General features: G+C 38.6%; 1 protein-coding gene across 1 annotated transcript in view; it reads left to right on the forward strand.

Annotated features, from left to right (window-relative positions):
* Nucleotides 1-15381, forward strand: part of Robo1 (roundabout guidance receptor 1) — a 740394-nt gene that overhangs the window by 412042 nt on the left and 312971 nt on the right. Inside the window, exon 2 of the mRNA XM_055617842.1 lies at nucleotides 14878-15204. Within this exon, the coding sequence (XP_055473817.1) occupies nucleotides 14878-15204 (327 nt within the window). The remainder of the gene's footprint in view (nucleotides 1-14877; nucleotides 15205-15381) is intronic.

Genomic DNA, 15381 nt, shown 5'->3' on the forward strand with positions numbered 1-15381 from the left:
ATGTATATGTATATGTATATGTATATGTATATGTATATGTATATGTATATGTATATGTATATGTATATGTATATGTATATGTATATGTATATGTGTGTATGTACATGTGTGTGTTGGTGCATGTGTGTAAGTGTGCATATACATACACAAACATATTCATATACATATATATCTGCACACACAAATATATATATATATATCTAAATACGACCTGTTCAGATAGATAGATACATGCTCAGCCCATATAATGTTATGTGTGTGTACATTTTCAGGGCCGACCATTTGTTATTAGATGACCCGTTGATGTACTCTTCCCGGGGGAACACTATTTCTCATGTTCACAGCATCCCTTCTTCGTTTGAAGTACTCTTCATTTTAAACATGTCAGTGCCGTGGTGGCCAGTGAAGCCAAGCTTTGTAACAGTTCTAGATCACATAGACTGACAGTGTCTTCTGGATCATTTCTTGAGTATTGTACGTTCTGTGGTGAGAGTTTCCATTCATTTCTCTCTGTCTTTTCCATTTTTTTTTTTATTTACCATCAGCAAAAACCTTGAGGTTCTAGAGGCTCGTCTTGTATTTTGCTTTTGTCAGACTTACCAAGATGGTTATGTCCATTGGAGATGAAGGAGAATGAAATGTTGGTTTTATAAATATGGTGATGAGAATGGAGGGCAGATTGCTGATGACTGCTGTTAAAATAGAATTTTGTGTGTTCTAAAGTAAAATGACTAAGAATTCCTGAAATTGGTATACATTTTCCTTTGGTTTTGCATAGGACTGAGGCCTGTTAGTTATGTAAATCTAAAATACTTGTTTAATGAATATTGAAATATATTAGAATTTATTATAAATATGTGCTTGAATTAGAAGGTAATTCCAAGTATTCCTTTATAACAGCACTGCAGTTTTGGCTAGTATGCCTCCCCCCCCCCCACCACCTTACTGTGTGTGTTTATCATTTTTATAAAATGGTAACAATTGAAGAAAAGCCTTGCTTAAGCTAAGCATTGCTCTACCTCTGAGCCGTAATTAGCTTTGATCCCCCCACATCCCTGGACACATGTCTGGCTATATTTTGAATCTTCACATCTGTTTGCTTCCTTTCTGCCCATGCCTTACCACTTGAATATATTTCTGATAATCCTGGGCTATACCATTTAATTTCTGAACTGCCTCCAGTTGAGAATCAAAGTCAGATGAAAATAATTAAGTAAACAAGACTCTCCATGAATGTGCTCAGACTGAGATGCTGTACTTTCCACGCCCTTAACACATATCAACATAGATCTTATGGGGTTTATTATATCCTTGTGGAGTTTCGTACATGCTTGATCACAACTCTAGATGGAAGCCCTGAGGTTTTGTTTTTTAATCTTTATTCTATAGTTCTAATTACAAGCCCCTGTGGTGCTGTAAAGTTTTAGGTTTACTCTGTACTCTGTAAAGCCAACCACAGAAGTACTTGTTGAGTTGAAATAATTTTACTTCCCTATATTGTTTTTTATTATTTTCTTTTTGGACTTCTGCCATGTAATAGTCATTATTCTTGTGGTTTATGATTAAGCCATATAAAGAAAACAAACAAGTAAAAAGTTTAGCATTGTTTTCATCTTTGCATCAAATTTCTGTCTGCACTTTCACAGTGGGTAGGCTATTTTATTCTTTACATTTCACAGCAATATAACTATTCTCCAACAATATATTGTCTTTCAGTGAAAAATGTCCTTATTTGGTCAATAAGGCAACCAGGAATTTATGGTTTTTGAGTTGGGCACAGTAGGCAGAGGTGGGAGGATCAGTACAAGTCTAAGGCCATTCTGAACTAAATAATGGGATCTAGATCAGACAGGGCTGGCACTGGGAGAAATCGAAAAAGCGAACAAGATGGCAAAGGAAAGAAACCTAAGATTATTTTTCTTGCCTTGCCATGTTTAGTCATTGTGGTGTGATGTGTAATTCATTCATTTTCTTCAAACATACATCTGAACACAATTTCAATGTATTGTATATAATAATAGTTTTGTCCTACTGACCATGGCTCGTTGATCCTTCTTTGGAGCTGTAATACTGTCCTTTCCATCTGTTATTCCATCTGACTTACGAGGCAGAGAGACTAGGCATTCTAGGTTTTAATTTATTTTCTAAGTTGAGTCTGAAGGGAGAGTAATTTAAGGTTCAAATAACCAATTTTCCCTGAGTGGCAGAGACTAGGAATTAGCTTGCAGTGTCATGGAAGATAAGTGAAATGATTAGGTCTATTTGATGCCTAAAGAGAAGAGGCAATTGATAGCTGTTAATTGGTTTAAATCCATATCCAGTCTTTCAATTCCCAGTGATCACAAAGGCATGACCCAGCAACTATGTGCCTCAGGGTCTGTAGTCCCCATTCAATTACTCTCACAGGGGTCTTCCACCTAGCTAGAATGGCCTGCTTTTGTGGGGTCTTTTCTTTCCTTCAATCTAACTATGTTGCTTAATGTTTCATGTAAGAAACTCCTTTGTTTAGTGCTCATTTAAGTGTGCACAGCAAAAAGTTTTTATTGCTGGTTAATATGAGTACGTGTCCATGGTTTCAGTAACTATGGTGTAGCTCGTGTAAGAGTAATATTAACTCTGGATTGCACATAATCTAAAAAGACACAGGTCCTATTGACACTTTATTTTAGAGCCTGGGGGTTGCTACGTTCTTTAAATCTCACAGTAATATAGCAATCTTTTCCCTTCCTTATGTAAGCATTATATTGCCTATCAAAAATTTTATTATAGTACAGCATGAAGAATTCATATAGATATCATTATTTTCTATAGAGCTGTTTTTATAAGTAGAAGAATTTGGGGGAGTTTATATTTTAAATTAAAAGATAAGCATATAATTTATTCATCATAGGTTTTTTTTTTGTATTAGGTAAACTATAGATAGTTTTATTTGCCCTTTATAAAATAGAGATTAAAACTATATAAATATTTGTTATTATTTAAGTTTTTGATTTTTTTTTTGTTAATGTTGGAAAATTAGATAAATTCCTCCATGCTGACTGATAGGTTCCACCTCTCATCACCCTTTCTTCACACATTGCTTAGGAACTACAAAAATGGAAACCAACACACAATAAAAGAAACATTTAGAAGAGGTGTAAAAGAAAAATTTAGAAGGGTTTACTAATGTGGCAAAAAGATTTTCTTTAGAAATACTTGTTCATGTCAAAATTACAGAGTTTTTACAGAGTGGAGTTGACTATGTTCCTATAGGAATTTCTCAGTAAGCCTTTAAAAGAGTATTTAGAGAATGTTGTTTTTTAGAAGTCTAATTGTCCTTAGACAATTATCCTTAAAACAAATTTTATATTCTTATTTTGAAGACGTTATCCCGTCACCTAAAATCAAGGGATCTTTACATATGACAAGCATGAGCGCTCCAAAAAAGTATAGGTAAAACCTTCCTTTTTACTGCTTTAATTGATTTTAGATTTTGGACTGTTAGTAAATTATTTCTATATGAAATATTTCTATGACAATGTAATGTAACTGTTTATAAAGGATTGACTAGTTTGACCCTACATACTACTTACCTTTATGGTGGTTAAATTATTGTATGTATATTCAAATATATATACATACATATATATATATATTTTAATTTGTGACTTGAAAGCATGTTTTGTACGTATGAGTAAGATTTTTCTCAGACTATCTTTTTCATAAGTTTTAACAAAAAGACAGAGGCAGTTTGTTAGGCAAGGTTTATTTATACAGTTGTTAAGTGTTTCTGATTGGCCACTTTGATAGCGAATTTTGATAATATGTCAATGTCTGCTATTTCCATACTAAATGTAAATAAATGAGCTGAAAATTTTACTTTGATTGCAGTACCATGTTATTTGCCTAGCATGGAGACAATCCAAGATGATTACTAACTGTATTTTCTTTGCCATAAAGGAAAGAAAATCAATGGACTTGCCATATACTATTTTTTATGATGTGAAATATTTTTAGCATCTATGCTCAGAAAAATTACAAAGTTTGAGTTCATCTTAAAAAAACTGAAATAGGCCAGAATATTTTAGGGTATACTTTATACCTTCAAGTCTAGATGTCTTGAATATTAGTATTCACTGTAGCTTACAGACTTAATCTCTATTCTGGTGTTCCAAATTTTTTTGTGTGTATGTTATGAAAAGAAAATGAAAGACTGTGATCAATCCGGTAGTATTTTAAAAGCCCTACCATCTCTATCCAGAAGTAATGCATTTCAGTACTCAGTGTGCCCATTTGGGTTATTTCCTCCAAGGAACAGAGGTGCTTTATTCCATGTAACCTTGAATGGCTAGCTACTCAGCAAAACTGAGTTGGCTGTGCTAAATGCTTTTGTGAATTATCAATTTTGTGTGTATGATGTGCACGCATGTTTGTTTGCACACATGTAGGTGGGCATGTTGCTGAATCATGCTTGTGCATTTGGAGATGAGAGTTTGCTGTCAGATGTCATCCTAAATTCACTGTCTGGTCATGGAGGGATAGAGTTCGTCTTGTGTCTGCTGCATCTTATCCTGCTGCTGGGATTACAGGGGCTTGCTCATGCAATGTGGTGATTTGAGCAGAGATGCTCATGCCTACACAGTATGTGTTTTACTGACTATTTTCCTAGTCATCTCTATTTTGTTTGTCTTCTCTTGTTTTCAGAAATGTTTCATAGAAACTGTACCGGTTTCTTCCAAGACCTGTGTAAATTAAAATTTATTTGTAGTTAAAAAATAAACTGAAGTTGGGGGCTAAGTTGCTTTTACAATATTTCTTCTAGATCTGGAGGAAAAATTCTCCTGGAATTAGTGAGGAAGCTGGTGTAACTCAAAGATGGGGGAAGGAAGATCGTGAAATCAAACTGTGGTACTCAGGCAGTTTCCGGAATTTCAAGCCCTCGTTTTTATGTCATAGGTTCTTTTTTTGCATCTGGCATTATGAATAACATACAGATATTATTTTGTCTTCTTTCTATCAATGCAAATAGCAGCTAAGCAAATTTTCCAGGTCTAAGTAGTGAGCTGGTACAAGATTTAAACCCCAGTGGTTGAACCCAGTCTCTAGTTGAGTTACTTTCTGTACACATATAATAGTTCACAATTTTGACTTTAAGCCATGTCTTCCAATTCTAATATCTTCTGCTATTGCTGTTCTTAAATAAGTGGCTCATTTTCTTTAATCAGTTTATCTTGGTGTTTTATGAGAATCAATCCCACCATGTGGTCAAGTCTAGCCTCAAATTCAAAAGGCCTTTTTCTTTACCGCCTTGTCACTGAGACTATGACCACTGCCTCCGGCTTTAATGTCATCCTTGCAGATATTTTCTGTCTCATTTCATACACTCCAAACTGAGAATAGTGATTTTATTTCACAGTTCTTATGTAAGCAAATGCTGGATGGACAGATTGATGGATGAGACAACAAGAAAAATTTGGGCCTTGAAGATATGCACACAATGCTGTTTAACATTTTGCAAAAGGGAAAATGAAAAAGAATGAATTCTGAACAAACTTCCACCCTTCAGTCTGTGCACCCAGCACAGGGTGAAGCCTCAGCTGAGGCTGTTCCTGCAGTGGGTAAACCCCTGGCATCTCTTCAGTGTCTGTGTTATTAAAAGTGGTGAGGAGTTAGGGGGAGGGCTAAAAATTATTTCTAACATTTAACTTATGATACTGTCAATCTTTTTTCCCATCTCTAGGGAAATAAACATTCGGTTTTGATGATAAAGGATATTACCCAAACAGTAGACATTCTGTCCTGGAATTTCATTTTGGCTTTGCTTTGATGATCATTTTTAACAATAGTTCTGCCAGCGCACACAGATAATTCTTGGAATTATTATAAGCTTTGGTTACAAGAGCTTTCTTTTTCTTTCCTTTTTTCTTTCTTTCTTTCTATCTTTCTTTGTGACCTTTTGTAGTTCCTCTAATACATTGCTTCCCTTATATTCTTTCACTGTGCATAATTTCAGCTGAGGGTGCTTATTCTTCATAACACAGGATTTATTTTCGTGTGTATTTCCACAACACTGAGAGGACTTTGGAAATGTATAAGACTCCTTAGAGGATAGTCTTCAGTTAATTGGTTTACTTATTTGGGTGTTTTATGAGACCAGATCTTACTACCTGGTCAAGTCTAGTTTCAAACTCTGCATGCCTTTTCTTCTGTGTCCTGTATTTAGTAAGCAGTAAGTGGTGCTTTCTTGTTTTTAGCAAACATCTCCTGGTGGGAAGAACCTCTGACAGGAAAATTATTGGATTTGTGATGATGGGGTGTGTACTTGTAATTAGACATAATTTTCCTTAAAATGTAGGCAAAGCTTAGGGGAAAAAAGTTAAGTGGTGAGCTTTCTCCAAAAATATAAATATTTTTACAAATATAGGCATGTTGTCATGGCAATTATATACATTCCCAACCCTGCTTTGGGCAGATGTCATCAACTTTTCTATTAATATTCATTGCTGGCCTCTCAATTACTTAATGCATTTGTTGAGATATTAGCAGCTTTGTAAGCATTTTTGTTCTTTGATATGCTTCATCAGGAGAATTTAATCACTGCAAACTTCCTGAATTAACCCATCAAAAAAATATTAAAGAATAATTTGGATACAAGTAAGAACTTCTTTATAACATCCCGGGGGTTCTTTCAATGTACCAAGAAATGGCCTTGAGAATATAAATAAAGGCTTGTGAAAAAAGACTGCTTCTGTGCTAGGGAAAGAAGAGAAGTAACAACATTCTATACGAGCCTGAATAGAATGTTAGTAGGACCAGTGTCTCTGGAATGGTTGCTCGTTTGTGTTTCTGTAAGTAATGTCTCAGTAGGTGGGGGAGAGTTTACTTCCCGCTAGGAGTTTGGGTTCTTCATCGTAAATCTCATGTGACTTTGATGAATTTCCCTGAAATACTTAGCACTTACGTGCATGTCTCTTTCCAGCTGTGGTCGTGTAAATATTTAGATACTTCAGTCACTCTTTGTTTATATTATATCTTCCAACTGGGCCATTGTTGAAGGAATTCTGCCCAGCCCTTTTCTGTGGTGCTGCATCCCCAGGGAGCCACCAATGTTCTTCCTGAGAGCAGTGGACAGTAACATCCTAAATTCTTCTTAAAGGACAGTGTCGTCCTGGTACTTATTAAGGAATAACAGTATTGTTTCAAGTTCTTGTTAAGGTGTCATCCCTTCGGTTCTTTTCTCTTTTACTTTCTCTTCTTTGTAACTACTGAGTTACTCTACAGGGCGTGGACTTTCCCACTATTCTATAATAAACCTTCTATGCTTTTATATAAAACACACACAAGTTAGCATCACTGCAAGGACGATTGGCAGGTGACTTGAGAGCACTTATGATTGGAGGACAGTTCTACAGTGTGCCATGACACACGTGCTGAAGGAGAGGACCATGCCATGACACATGTGCAGAGGTCAAAGGACACACTCGGTGTTGGTCCTTGCCACTCACCATGAGACCGCATCTCCTTCCTTCTTCTCTGAGTTGTGCATCTCTGCATACCAATCAGCTTACGGGAAAGGCCCCTGTCTCCTCACTTTCATCTTGCTGAGGGAACACTACACTAATTACATTACAGTTGTACACTTCTTTGCCCGGCTTGATTTACTCCTGACGATCTGAACTCATACATTATAAAGAATTAAAACACTCTCATGTTTTTGTTTTGATTTCCTAAGTCTTTGGTTCTCTTTCAGTTGAAGGTCTGCTTTTCTGATGACCTTTTTTATTGTCTTCAGATAACTATATACTTTATTGTGTAAATTTTTATATTCAAATATATTCATCAGAAATAAAACTCAGTAGAACCAACCCCATGTTTAAAAGAAAAGTAAGCTTGGGAAACAGTGCACAGTACATGCATTTTCTGGCAGATCCAAACGTACATTAGTAAGACTAGACTCTGAGAACCTCAGCTTTTTTCCCCCTTTAATATGAGAAATGTTATTAACAATGTGGGGAAAGTGTATTCCGTAGAGAATTAAAAAAATTAGTCATTAATAATATAGAAAGCATTTTTATTGCTGAGGCTTTTACTGAAGGCTGCTGTACAAACATGGTGGTGAAAACTTGGGTCTGAGTTCTCTATTCCCCAACGTCCTGCTGGCTGTGGTCCAGCTCTGGGGAACTGAAGTTCAGATGGAGACTTTCCTCAGCAACAGTGCACTGTGCTGGAGCCTGGGCAGTCTCCAGGTTCTGCAATTGGCCGTGACTTCCTCTACACCTTCCCCCCAGACAGTTTTATTCTTTCCCAGGATTTTTGCCCCAGCTCTTTTCCAGTTAATGGCTCTAGCTGAGATTTTGTTTCTTAGGTCACATTTGGAGACAGAGCTGTCAACTCATCATTTCTCTCTGTGTTTTCTAGAAGTGTACTCAACCCTTTCTTCCTGTCAAAAAGTCTTTTATCTGCATGTTCACTGAAACTATACTTGAGCCGCCACTGACACAGTGGGTTTGGCATCTCCCTGTCTCTCCTCCATCATGAACATTCTTTTCACCATCCTCCACATTGCCAGCGAGGAGGCTCTGCTGATTGCTTAACTTATTAGCTCCTGTGTTTCTTTGTTGTTCTTTCTGTCATTGTCTAAGTACATGTTCAGAGAGTCGTAATTTGAAGATACAACCGTAACTTAGTCTGCTTATGTTGACTTTATTATATCAAGAGTAGGTTCTTTAAGACCAAATAATAGCCCTAACTTTAAACATTTTTTTAATGGTTTTCTAACTGAGAAGATGGCTCAGTGGATAGAGTTTCCAGGGGGAAAATGAAGAGCTGAATTTTAATGCTCAGTACAGACATAAAAAGCCTGGTGCAGAAGCATATATATATATATATATATATATATATATATGTATATATATATATATATATATATACACACACACACATTGCTGTGGGGGTAGAGACAGAGTGATCCCTGGAGAGGCCAATGTAGCCAATCAATGAACTGCGGGTTCAGTGAGAGACCTGATCTTAGGAAATAATATGCAATAGAATAGGACACCCAGTATTTACTTCTGATCTCCAAGTGTGAAAACACTCACAGTCACACACAGTCACACACAGTCACACACCTCAGCAAACCTGCAAAACACTTGATGGTCAAAGCCTATTTTATCATCTCGCTTTTCTCTTCTTCTTTTTTTTTCACTTTTCATCATTTCTTTCATTTTGTTTTTCAGGTTTATGCTTCTCAATTTCTGACAGTGCACACTATAAGCTAACCTACCAGCAGATCCCTTTAAGTGTGCTGTGTAGTCTAGTGGCTGTGCCTTGGGTGAATTCCTTGCCTTTCTTTTTTATGTGACTCATTCTTAGGGACTCTGTCTTCTCAAGTGCTGTGAGGCTCCAGACCCCTCTCTAAACGGTGGGGGTTGTCTTCAGTGTCCTTCCTTTATGTTCTCATAGCAGCAATTATAACCTTATTTCCTATCTCAGATGGACTTTCGTAATTTAAAACTTAAATGTGCATCACCTCATTAGTTGATTGTCATCAGTATCTGTCTTTCATAATTACAGTCATCCTACAGGCTAATGATACATTGAGGTTTCATAGCACTGATAATTATGAGTAACCCGAAAGCCAACCTGTATTTCATATTCTTTAATATAGCCATTGTACAAACAAAAGAGTTTCTAAATTTTCTTCCATCTTGCTGGCTTATTTCCCCTCCCCCCCAGCTGCCCCCCTCCCCCTGCTTCAAGTCTGCCATCATTTAAACAATTTATAGCACACGGTGTTCCAGGTTCTAAGCTATTTCTCTGTAGCTCTGATTGTGAAGCTCTTCTCTTCCCATCATTCTCTGTCTCTGTCTCTATCTACCTCATCACACCTCTGTGTATATGCAAATGGGAGTTCCCATGCCTGCATCTGGGAAGACCAGAAGCTGATGTTGGGTGATTTCCCATATCACTCTTCCATTTTATATTTTGATACAGTGTCTTTAACTTAATGTAGAGCTTAGCATTTTGGGGTAGATTGGCTGGCCAATGAGGTCTTCCCCTCCTTTATCTGACATTATCCTGTACCCCATCCTGAATCTGTCACCTCATGCCTGCCTTTTACCTCTGTGCTATGCATCCAGGCTTAGATCTTCATGCTTTCACTGTAGGCAGCGCCATCTTCTCAAGTTATGAAACTCTCAGTCACTGAGATTGTTAGAGTTCCCTTTCATAGTCATTCCCCTAAGAAAACAAATAAGACACAGAGGTGAATGAGCTATATATACCATGTAGGGACTATTGTGGCTGAATACCTTTCTCAGTGGGTATTTTAAAAGGGAAAGTCTTATACGTTTCCTATTTGGTTCCAGCATGTTTTTGCTTGTTTGCTTGCTTGCTTGTTTTGAAACATGGCTCACTGTAGTCCAGTTGAGCCTCAAACTAACAATGTAGTCAAGGATGACCTTGAACTTCCCATTCCTCTGTCTCCACCTCCCAAGTGTTGGATACAGACATACGTACCTCTACCCAGATCTAGACTCTGTTATTCCTTCAGCTGCCTCTTCCCAGTTAGGTCTTTCCTTGTAGCCATTTATGTACTTTCTCAGTGTTTCTACTGATGTTTATGGAACATTGTAGTATGTTCAATACTTTGCCAACATCAGCAGACAACTGCGAGGAAAAGGAAGCCCACAGATCTCGCATACTTGTGGGGAATAGAAAAGTGTTGGAAGTATTACATAAATAAAATTCAGTGATAACTCCAATAACTCTTAGTAAGGTTGTCTGTATAATTATGTTAAGGTTTATACAACGAACTTAATTTGCAGGGCGCAGAGAGTGGGAGTTAAGGAGAATAGATGCTTGAAAGAAGTCTGGGCTTTGAGGAGAGTGTAGTTTACTTGGAGCTCCGTATCTGTGGCAGGCGTTTGCCAGGGAAGAAGGAAACACAGTATGGCTGTGGAGCTAACAGAAGGCATAGGAAGGCGTGAGCAGGCTGTGTGGAGAGCTGGGCTGGGGAAAGAAAAGGTCAGTCTTGTGGGTCTCGTTAAGAACTTGAGAGCAAATAAGTTCAAAGCCTTCTGAGGACATCTCAATGGACCATTAAAGGCACTTTCCTAAACCTCGACAGAAGGGATAGTGGTTGGATCCAGATGGCAGTAGTGTAAAGATGGGCATGGCGTATTGAGGAGATGTTGAGGAGGACACATTTCTCCTTTGCAGTTTTCACTGAGGTACACATACTACAGGAGAGTCAGGCTTGGGGCTGCATTAAATGAAAGCGGGAGTTGGTGAATTGATGGAGGTTTGACACATTTTATATATTTACTCTATAGCCAGCAGAAAGCAGTTGAGAATATTTAAAACATGAGGGATTTTAAATTACTTTTCTAATGTTTGATAAAGCGCCGTGAGCAGGATAACTTAGAGAAGGAAGAGTTTATATAGGCTTGCAGTTCCAGAAGGACAGCAGTCTATCATGATGGAGATGCAGCAGCTGTAGCAAGTTGCATGTGTGACAGCAGGAGCATACAGATTACATCTTAAAGCCGCAAGCATGAAGTAGAGACAGCAGACTAAAAGTGGTTGACGTATATAATTTCAAAACCTGTCCCACAAGGACATATTCCCTCCAGCAAGGTGATGCCATGGAAACCTCTCCAGACCGCTCCACCAGCTGGGGACCAAGTGTTCAAATACCAGAGCCTACATTCTCAGTTACACAACCACAGACATGATCCCTGGTTTTGAGGCTTAATTGTACTGCATAAAAAAAAAACTACATACATAAGATATACTTAAAGGACATACACACTTAAGAGCTACCTTGATAAACTGATCTCTGAGGCCTGTAGAACAGCCCACACCCATAAATATCACTTCTCCTTTGATAGTATTTAAACACACATTTAAAAAAAATTTCACTTGGAAACATATATGTATATATATAAGCATATATATATATATATATATATATATATATATATATATATATATATATATAAACACACACACACACACACACATATAAGCCTATATAAAATGTTCTTTTTATAGCAAAAACATGCTTTTGGGAGCTGGAGAGATGGTACTGTGGTTAAAAGAATTTGCTGCTCTAGCAGAGGACTTCGGTTTGGTTCTTGGCACTCTCATGGTCGTTTACAACGATCTGTAACTGTTTTTCCACAGGATCTAACACCTTTTTCTGGTCTCCGTGAGCACAGTCATGGACATATACATGGCACATACAAACATGTAGGCAGACACTCATATACACATAAAGTAAAAATAAACCTCTTAAAACAACACACACTTAATTCTTTTAGAAAAGTCATAACACTATCTGGCATTCTATATTGGTTAAAAAATAAGATTACTAATATCAATTTATAAGTGAGTGTATGCCATGTTTGTCTTTCTGTTTCTGGGTTGTTTCACTCAGGATGATCTTTTCTAGTTCCATCCATTTGCATGCAAATTTCATGATTTCCTGTTTTTAATAGCTGAGTAGTATTCCACTGTGTAAATGTGCCACAATTTCTGCATCCATTCCTCAGTTGAGGGACATCTAGGTTGTTTCCAGGTTCTGGCAATTACAAATAAAACTGTTACGGATATGGTTGAGCAAATGTTCTTGTTGAATGGTGGGGTATCTTTTAGGTATATGCCCAGGAGCCGTATAGCTGGATTTTGAGGTAGTGCTATTCCCAATTTTTTGAGAAAGAGCCAGACTGATTTATAAAGTGATTGTACAAGTCTGCAGTTCCACCAGCAATGTAGGAGGGTTCCCCTTTCTCCACATCCTCTCCAGCATGTGTTGTCACTTGAATTTTTTTATCTTAGCTATTCTAATGGGTATAAGGTGGAATCTCAGAGTTGTTTTGATTTGCATTTCCCTGATGATTAAGGACATTGAGTATTTTTTTAAAAGTATTTCTGTGTCATTTGTTATTCCTCTTTTGATAATTCTCTGTTTAGCTCTGTACCCCATTTGTTAATTGGATTATTTGATTTGTTGGTGTCTAATTTCTATCAGTGGATATTAGCTGTATAACATAGGATAGCCATACTAAAATCTACAGACCTAAAGGAGCTAAACACTAAGGAAGACCCTAGGGAGGATGCTTAAATGTCATTCAGAATGGCAAACAGGATAGACACCAGATGTAATGGAAGAGAGGAAACAGGATGGGAGCCTATTATAGTGGTCCTCTAAAAGGCTCCACCCAACAGGGAATCGAAACAGGTGCTGAGACTCACAGGCAAACTTTGGGCAGAGTGCAGGGAGTCTTATGGAAGAAAGCAAGTGGTGGTGGATAGAAGGACATGGAGGAGACAGGAGCAGGGAGTCTTATGGAAGAAAGGGAGTGGTGGTGGATAGAAGGACATGGAGGAGACAGGAGCCCCACAAGGAGACCAACAAAGCTAAAAAATCTGAGCATAGGGTGTCTGGAGACTGATGCACCAACCAATAACCTTGCATGGAGAGGACCTAGACACCCTGATCAGATGTAACTGATTAGCAGTTTAGTCTCCATGTGGATCTCTGAGTAAGGGGAGCAGGGGCTGCCTCTGTCATGAACTCAAAACTTGCCCTTGGTGATGTGGCCTTGGTAGGCCACGGTGGAAGAGGATGCAGGCAGTTCTGATGAGACTTGATAAGTTATAGGCCAATGGCAATTGTGGAGAATTCCCCATCTCAGTGGACTAGGGGAAGGGGAGAGGGTGGAAGAGAGAGGGAGGGAGGGTGGGACTGGAAGCAGTTGAGGGAGGGGCTTCAGTTGGGATATAATGACTAAATTTTGAAAAAAAGGAAAAGTTAAAAATAATAAAGCGACAATCCTCAAAAAGAGGTTTTTTTTTAATTTTGGAAGAAATATTCATTCATATGTAGAATACATTTATTAAAGAGCTACCTAGTGGTCCTTAAAAAGTGGGATTATGGGTATCTATGACAGCCAGTAATATTCAAAGGTGTTATTCCTCTGTAAAGGCAGGCTTAGGGTTAGAGGTTTTTTGTTTGTTTTGGTTTGTTTGTTTGTTTGCTTGTTTGTTTGATGTGATAAGTGATGCTGACAAATGTGGCTTTAGGGAGCAAGGGCTTATTTGCCTCACAATTCCAGGTTCGAGTTGCCCAGGAAGAGTAGAAAATATGGAAAGAACTTGTAGCAGGCAGTCATATTACATCCATAGTCAAGAGCAGAAAGCCATGGCTTAACGCATGCATGCACTCAGCACACATTTCCTGTTCTTGAAAAAATTCTCTCGTATGTTACTTTCCGACCGCAGTTTGCACTGACCCCTCTCCACCTAGCCTGACCCTCAGATGCACTCTTCTTCTATTTCCTTTCAGAAAAGGGCAGGCCTCCCAGGGATATCAACCAAACATGGCATATCAAGTTGCAATAAGTCCTGCTCTTATATTGTCCAGAACCTCAGGAGTAGGAGCCGGTGCCACCAAAACTGGGTAGATCTTCCCACCTCAGTTAATGTAACCAAACCCCCCATGGAGCTGCCCATGGGCCAACCCAACCTTCACTTATTTCATCCTTGAGACTCCCAACTTGGGTGATTCTCGATTGCGTGAGGTTGACAACTGAGACGAGCCATCACAAGTGCCTTCTGAGGTATAAAAGAACAATGAGGTGGGCTCCTCAAGGATCAGCATGCAACATCCGTACAGGCGGAATTAAGCAAGAGTGCTTTCTAAGGGCAGAGTCAAAAGCATTCAGAGATGTGAGCAGTGGTCAGGGCAGATCCTGAGAGATTTTAAAACCAAGCTTAAGGAAGGACATACCCGTTCAAGGCAATGTTTAAGTAACATCAAAGCCTGTGCTGCTGAAATAAGACCTTTGAGTGTATTCAAGTGAAACATGAAACATTTGTTCAATTTTTCTGCAGGCTCCCGTCTTCGTCAGGAAGATTTCCCACCTCGCATTGTTGAACACCCTTCAGACCTGATTGTCTCCAAGGGGGAGCCTGCCACTTTGAACTGCAAAGCTGAAGGCCGCCCCACACCGACTATCGAGTGGTACAAGGGTGGGGAGCGAGTGGAGACAGACAAGGATGATCCTCGCTCGCACCGAATGTTGCTGCCAAGTGGATCTTTATTTTTCTTACGTATAGTACATGGACGGAAGAGTAGGCCTGACGAAGGGGTCTACATCTGTGTAGCAAGGAATTACCTTGGAGAGGCTGTGAGCCACAACGCATCGCTGGAGGTAGCTAGTAAGTAAAACGGGCTGTGCTTTCCAGGGGAAATTGCATGACGGGATCGTGTGACTTGGCAGTGGCCGTAAGAAACTGTGTGCATCAGTCTTTGCACGAGGACAGTCTAGTTTTGTATGAGTACAATCTCTCATGTCAGCTTTCCTCACGTCTCATCCTGTTTGGGGATCCAACCTA

The sequence above is a fragment of the Psammomys obesus genome, unplaced genomic scaffold, assembly GCF_907164565.1.
Source record: "Psammomys obesus unplaced genomic scaffold, mPsaObe1.curated_primary_1811, whole genome shotgun sequence".
Taxonomy (NCBI): Eukaryota; Metazoa; Chordata; class Mammalia; order Rodentia; family Muridae; genus Psammomys; species Psammomys obesus.